The sequence below is a fragment of the Thrips palmi genome, unplaced genomic scaffold (assembly GCF_012932325.1).
Source record: "Thrips palmi isolate BJ-2018 unplaced genomic scaffold, TpBJ-2018v1 HiC_scaffold_5, whole genome shotgun sequence".
NCBI lineage: Eukaryota > Metazoa > Arthropoda > Insecta > Thysanoptera > Thripidae > Thrips > Thrips palmi.
In genome coordinates this window covers 5,631,850-5,639,471 of record NW_023144632.1, presented here as the reverse complement: position 1 = coordinate 5,639,471, position 7,622 = coordinate 5,631,850, and the positions used below count along the sequence as shown (strand labels likewise).

Here is a 7,622-nt window from a genome sequence, read left to right as displayed (position 1 = left end):
CCTGCCTTGCCCTGCCGTGCCCTGCCCAGCGCGCGTGCCGCGCGTGCTCACGGCGTGCTCTTTCCAGGACTTCCGCTCTCGTCTCGGCCGCGATGGCCCGATCCGCCCTGACGCCGCGGCCCCGGCGCGGCCTCTGCCCCCGCCACGTGGTGTGGGACGCGGACTAGTCGGACTAGGCTCGTCGTGAACCTCGGCACCGCCCCGCCGCCGCCATGGCCATGTGCTGCGTGCAAGCGGAGCGCGTGTTCCCGGCCTCGGACTCCGACGAGGAGGTGTGTCGCCACGAGCTGCCCCTCGAGTCGCAGTGGGCCGAGGCGTGCTCGCACCGCCAGTACTCGCAGCCCTACGGCCCGCCCGCCGCGGCCTCCAACACGGCCTCCAACACGGCCTCCAACACGACCTCCAGGCAGTCGCGGCAGCAGCGCCACGCTCGCGCCTCGCAGCGCGGCGCCGCCGGCCACAGCGGCCACGCCCGCCGCTCCTTCTCGTCGTCCGTCGTGGCGGACCTGCGCGCCGTCGAGCAGGACTGCATCTTGGTGAGTCAGCAGCGGCAGCAGCGGCAGCATGAGGGCGAGGGTAGCCGTTGACGTAGCGTTGTCTAGTTTACCTTCGCTGGCGCTGCACTGGTAAAACTAAAGCGCTAGAGTTACGCTTGAAGACGTACGCTTGAAATCAAGCATACTTGGAAATCCCCATGCATTAGATAGGGGGAATCTTGGGGATGAGCTGTTACGCTTGATTTCAGGCGTAAACAGATTACGCTTGAAAACGGAGGGTAATACTACGCTTTAGTTTTACCAGTGATGAAGTCGTGGTCCATTGCCGGAAAGTGACGACAGTAACCTGTTTTGCGGACCGCTGTCCGGCACATGACTTTGATGCGAATCAAGTAAAACATGACCCGAAACAGGTTCCAATTTACCCGTGAACCTCGTTTCACGCGCCAGCAGCGAGCGAGCGCGCGGAGTGACCCGAAACGTACACTATTTTTGTCAGTGTACGCTTCCGCCGCCATGTGCGGCGCGTCGGACTCGGCGGCTGCGGCCGATGAGGGTACGGCGGCGTCTTGCCCGGGGAAGCCTCGCAAGTTTGAGACGCCACTGCATGGAACGTCCACCCCTAAAAAGCAGCGCCGCCAGACCGGGCCGGGCCGGCGGAGCGCCTGCGGGCCGCGGGGTAGGCCGTCCGCTCGACGCGCCTGCACTGCACCGGCCGCGTTGCCTGCCATCACGGCGCTCTGCCGGTCTGCCGGCCCTTTTTGCCGTGGACTGCCTGCCCGCCTGCCCGCCCCTCTCCTCGGCGGGCTGTGCCCGGGGCTGCGCCTTAAGCTGTACTTAGTTGCGCCGGAAGGTGTCGCCGCGCCACTTTATAGGGCGGATCAGTCCCAGTCGCGGCCACCCAGTCCATCGCTGTGATCTCCCCCACCCCCTTTCCTTCCTCGCTCCCCACGCCTCCCGCCTTCGAGCTCAAAGACTGCGCCGGAGAGCTCGCGGCCGGGGCCGTTATTGAAAATTGCCCGCTCCTGTTGGGCCCGTTCGTAAATAATGGCACACACACACACACACACACACACACACACACACAACATACATACACACACACACACACACACATTCACCCCGCCCCCAAAAAACACACACACACTCAAACGGCAGGCGGCGTCGTTGTCATTCTCCGACGGATGCGCCGCTTCACGTCCGGTATGCTTTTGTTCGGCACCACACTTTGCTCACAAACTTGAAAAAAAAAAAGTTTCTGTGCGAATCTGTTTTGTTTTGGGCTGTCTTGCTGCCTTTGTCGTGACCACACTGGTGAAACAAACTCTGCGAAAACAATTTACTCCCCTGGCATTAATTTGAATGCCCTTCGCTGAAACGGTTCATGCGCTTGAAGAGCGTGAAAGCCTGTTAACGCGTTTGTTTTTACCAGTGTAGTTTCTGTGGCTATTTCGCGAAAATTTGGTTGCTGAGGTGTGTGCGAAATGAAACCGGTCAGTACATACACGGGCGCCCCCCCCCCCGCCACACACACACACATACATACACATTCGCTAGTGTCAGTCAAAAGTGGTCCCGGCGGCAAGGCGTCTCGCGCCTCGTTCTCCCCGCGGTGCCTCCATTCCGCTTCCTCGCGTTCGTCCGCTCGCCCCGCTTTGCTTGCTGGACGTCTTTTTATCAGTGAGCCGGAGGGGCCATTTGGGGCGCGTGGCGCAGCGTGGCGTGGCGTGGCGTGGCGCGGCGCGGCGTGCCGTTGTTTGTGCGCGACGTCGAGACTCGCTGCCTTCCGAGGCTTCCCGGCCGTGCCCGGTCCCCAGATGCGCGGCGCGACGGACCGCGGCTCTCACTCGGTGGCTTGCTGGAGTCGGGACTGCGGCTCCAGCACTCCAGGACTCCAGCACTCCAGGCCGCCCGGGGCGCAGCAGCCACCTGCCAACCTCGTGCACTGGAGTGGGAAACGTCCCAGCCAATCGACGGGCCTCGCCGTCGTCGCCCCACTGGAAAGTGGTTGCATCGTTTCTTCCTTGCTTGCATTCGGCCGGAAACTTCCGATCTCATTCAAAGGTGCTGACGGTGGCGCCGAGGGGGTAACCACTCGCGTAATACCCTGTACACAAAAACCGTGTATTACGCGTAATACACGTGGTCGTAATACCATTTCTGGGTCAAATGTGCCAAATTTTGTCATTTTTAGGCCGTAATACACGTGTAATACCCCCGTAATACAGCGTAATACCGAGTAGTCTGTACGCGATTTCCTGAAGTGTTTACCCCCTCGGGTGGCGCGACCCCACTCGGGCGAGTGTCAAACCCCTCTCTGCTCGGCCGGGCGTTGGTCCGTGCCGGTCGTTGGCATCCCTGGCGCGCCGCGCGTGGCGCTGGTGGCGCCCGCTGTGTTGACGGTCGCAATGAGCACTTCTTTCCACCTGGATGGCGCGCCGCCGCTGTGGCTTCTCGTTAATGCACGGCGAACCGCTGGAGTGCGGAAAAGGACGAAAAAAACGGGAGGTTTGCCCATTATCGGAGGTCGGCCGGCCATCAGTGGCTGGGGGCGAAGGACTCGCTCTGCATCGGCTGGCCTGGGCTGGCCGCGGTTGCAGGCATCGTCCCTTGCCGGACACTCCCCCCCCCCCCCGCGCGCCACGACAAGGACCTCCAAACGGAGAAACGGACCGCTCGTCCACCATCGGCCCGGCCAAAATCCCCTGTGGCCGGACCGCGGACCGCTCGCAGAGCTGGTTTCACTCTGATTCCTGCCTCTCCTGCCTTCTCCACCTCCTCACGGCCCGCGAATCACACGTAAAAAAAGAATTTGTTGTGGCAACGAAAATGTATGTTGATTTTGGGATAGCTAAAAAAAGTTGTTGGGCGTACTACCAATTTGTTGTCAGAACGAACATTTCGTTCTGACAACGAACTATATCGTCAGGAGTACTAAACACAATAAAAATGAATGTTTGTACTCCTGACGAATAATTTGTCGTGAGAGCAAAGTGTTCGTTCTCACAACAAATTTATAGTACGTCTAACAACTTTTTTTTTGCTATCCCAAAATCAACATACATTTTCGTTGTCACAACAAATTCTTTTTTTCCGTGCAGGCGCGGGGTGCGAGTGGGGTGCGAGTGGGGTGCGAGCGTGGCGCGTGTGGCTGTCGGTGGCTGTCGTCGGGCTGCCGCCGTACGTCGCCGAGATGGCCTGCGAGGCCCGCAGCTTGGCGCGGCGCCCGCAGGTACGGCCGGCGAGGAGAGCGCCGTGCCAGCCCTCAAGTCCGGGGTGGACCAACCCGGCTCCTCGCCGCCCTCCCCAAGAAAAACTTAAACAAGAACGCCGGGATGTCGCGCCCCACCCCGTGGAGTGTTTGCGACGATTCTTGCCACTTTGCTGGTCTGGTCCGTTTGGCCGCGCGGGGCGTGGCGTGGCGGGGCGGTGTGAGGCCCCATCGGCCATGCCAGCCACGTAGTCCCCCCGCCGGCTCCCCTCGGGGACCGGGGCGGGCGAGGCGGGCGAGGCGGGCCAGTTCGCGCGCAGTAACCCACCCCCGAGGGCTCATAACTAGGGCTGCCGATACCCTGCGGCTTGTGTGCTGGAGAGAGATACAGCAAACACCCACAATGTTTCGCCTCGCGCCAGGTTTTGGCAGCACAAGGTATTCGAGTTCAACTCGAGAACACGAAAGTAATTTGCTTTAAGCACGAAGCTCCGGCTGGGCGATATCGAAATTTCAGTATCGCGATTGCGATTTCTCAAATATCGCAATATTGCATGCGATAAATCGCAAAATCTTAAAAAGAACGCAGAATTGCAAATAATTGATCGCAAAATCTTAAAAAGAACAAAGAATCGCAGATAATTGCGAAGTCACAAATAATCGCAAAATCACAAATAACCGCAAAATCACAAATAAAAATCGCAAAATCACAAAATCTCAAAATCACAAAATTGCATAAAAATCGCTTAGTCCGGCATCATTTACGTTTTCAGCCGTTTTCAGCACCGTAATTTCCAGAACGGTCCTGGCAAGCCCCGATTTGATGCCTATGTCAGCCTGGCAACGACACCCACAAAAAGTGTTTCTGCCTGTATCTTGCTGAAACAGCGAAACGCCATCTGCACCCGGCTGCATAGCACGCCATGTACGTCACTCAGCCTGTCGAAGGCACGCTAACACATTTGTGTGCCGGAGAGCCGAGCCAAAGCGGCAGCGGGGTTCCTCTGCCCTTCCATAACGAGAGGCAGAACGGCAGATGCGTACCCGTGTGAGTGTTGATGTTCGTGAAGAAAAAGAGGTAAAGTTAGGGTCGCGAAGGAGAGAGAGAGAGAGAGAGAGAGAGAGAGAGAGAGAGAGAGAGAGAGAAAGAGAAAGAAAATCCCTCTCCGTGGGACGAGGCGGCATCGCGGACCTGGCGGGCCGAGGCACACGACACTGTAGGCACGCCGGCAACGCCGGCAAAGGCAACGCGCGGCGGCATCACGCTAAAAGATGTGAGTGGATTACACGCCCCTCCCGACGCGTGCGTGCCGCGTGCGTGCCGCGGCAGCATCCCCCGTGCCATGCAAATACTGTGGGCCCGCCGCCACGCCGCGCCACGCCGTGCCAAGACGCGTCGCCGCGCCCCCAAGTGGCCGGTGCGCCGTTTGTCGCTGCCTCTATGAAAAATTCATCGGGCTAGGCAGCAAGCTCCGCACTTTTGCCTAGCCGGCCTGCCTGCTGCCTGCCTGCTGCCTGCCTATGGCCCGGGGCGGCGGAGGCAGATGCGCCAAGAGGCTGGGCAAAGTGATTCTCGTAGCTAGACCTAGTTTTGGGAGATCATACTAGCACGCCGTCGAGGACGAAAAAACTAGGGCACGGCACGCTGCCTCTCTCTTTACCCATTTTGTTCTCTCTCTCTCTCTCTCTCTCTCTCTCTCTCTCTCTCTCTCTCTCTCTCTCTCTCTCTCTCTCTCTCCCTCTCTCTTTCTCTCTCTCTCTCTTGGGGGGAGGGGGGTACATTTTGTGGCAGGAGAATGTAAATGGTCTAAAAGTTAATTAACTTGCTGTTTACTACCCGACCAATTCGTAAACATTGGGCGTTTCTGCAACAAAGTGTTTGCTGAGATCTCCCCGCCTGCGCTATCGCGGTGTGTGTGTGTGTTAATTTAATCTGCCCCACCGCTGAGTTTATTTACAGTCGCTTCTAACTATTAATTATGACCCCGAGTAATTGTAACACCGTAATGCGTTCAACGGGGGCGTCCGCCAGCGCTCCCCCACTGCTGAAACGAGAAATGTGAGGAAGCACTCGTCTAAGCGTGAATCGTGTCACGTTCTTTTGACTTTTGTGTAACACGCGTTTCTGTGTGAGTAGAGGCCTGTGTAGCCGGTCCACGCCATGCATGTCGTCACATTCCTGGAGGACTAGCCCAGATGGGCCACCTAATCCTGCCTGGGAGGGCGCGCCCTGCCCTTTGAAATCCGGCGAAAGCTGACGAAATCCAACGAAATACCTTTTCCTTAGAAATCTTGTGTATCTAAAGGTCAAAAGTCGGTTGCTTCCTCGGCGTGCCCAAGGAAAATCACCGTGAATTTTGGCGTACAAATCCAATGAATTTCAGTCAAATTTCGACGAATTTCTGACAAATTTCGATGAATTTCAGTCAAAGTTTGATGAATTTTAGTAAATTTTACATGTTTGATGAATTTTAGTGAATTTTACATGTTTGATGAATTTTGGTGTACAAATTTGGCTATGGTCATTTCCCCTTGGTGGGCGCCGCACCTCCGCAGGCGGTTATCTTTCTCACACTTGCTGAACTTTCCCAAGCGGAGCCGGTGTACATTATTTGCTGCGAATCAAGTGACTAGTGGAGTGCGCGTAGTTCGGTCCCGAAGAAACTCGCCTCGTGTCAGGGCTGGGCTGAGCGGGGCGGGCCGGGTTGGGGTAGGGCGGGGCGGGGTAGAGTGGGGTGGGGAGGGGAAGGGTAGGGTGAAGCTACACGGCTCCAATGACGCGCCCAAAGTTTGCGACTTCTCCGCAAGCGAGCTCTGTACTCCTCGCCATATTGCGTTTCGCGTCGTGAAATGGAAATCGTTGCCGCGGAGCGCGGAGCGCGTGTCGGCGTGGCGGCGCGGCGCTGCCCGGGGCGGAGCGGGCGGAGCGCGGACCCATTGATTGTGGAGAGAAAGGCTGGATGCGCCGTATCCCTCAACTCCAAAGACAATCGCGATGGTTGGGTGGGTCAATGTTAACCGCAGATGCCGCCGATGCTGGCGGCGCGTTGGACCGAAGCGCACACAGCGTGTCCCCGTGTTGGCTTTATTCGTGCGATGCGGTGTCCAGATTCCACGGACGTCGTTTTTTTCCTCGGTTTTTATTCACGCGGGCGAGTGCATGTGTGGATGTGTCGGTGTGTGGGTGGCGACTCTCTTTTTCCATCGATAGCCACAGTGCGGGCGTGCTGGCCGCAGGGTGCCGCGCGGTGCCGCCCGGTGCCGCCAAGCTGGAGTGGGAGGGGGAGGGGGTTGAACTCGGCGCGATCCTTGTGAACTCTCTCGCCCGGCCCGCCCGGCCCTCAAGGTCGTCTCTTGCCCCCTTGCGTTGAATCGGCGTGCCGTAAAACTTGGAGCGTCGTTTGCCAGCGAAGCCCCCCCCCCCCCTCTGGCCGCGCCGCTCTGGGCCATGAACCCCACCGAGCCCTGGGGGTTGTGCGGCATGGCGCCATAGCAAACAAAGGGAGTTTAGCGCGTGCGTACCGTGGGGTGGTATTACCGCCGTCTCTGTCTTTTTACCTGATTTTCTTGGTTTTTTTTTTGTCGACGTGCGCACTTTATAGTTTAATCGACCATTGATTTCCACCAAAACAAAAGGTATTTTGATGAACTTTTTGGGACCAGGCCAGGCCTCTCCCAATCGAATGCACCCCCAGGCCAGACAACTCACTTTACAATCAAATGAGGTCTGTCCCCGATTCAAAAACAAAATATTACCCTTTTCGGCGTGATAGGCCTGTCTCTGATTCCAAAAATCTAATATTACCCAACGGAATGGGAGGTGGGGCCGAGCAGCTCCCAATAGCTGGCGTGCAGCCATGTACCGCGAGTGTGTATGTGGGTGTGTGGATTATTGGGGGAGGGCAGGTCATCCA

General features: G+C 57.8%; 1 protein-coding gene across 1 annotated transcript in view; it reads left to right on the top strand.

The window, feature by feature from the left end:
* Positions 1-212: 212 nt before the first annotated feature.
* Positions 213-7,622, top strand: part of LOC117650678 — a 53,917-nt gene continuing 46,507 nt past the window's right edge. Inside the window, exon 1 of the mRNA XM_034394254.1 lies at positions 213-536. Coding sequence (XP_034250145.1) covers positions 213-536 — 324 coding nt within the window. The remainder of the gene's footprint in view (positions 537-7,622) is intronic.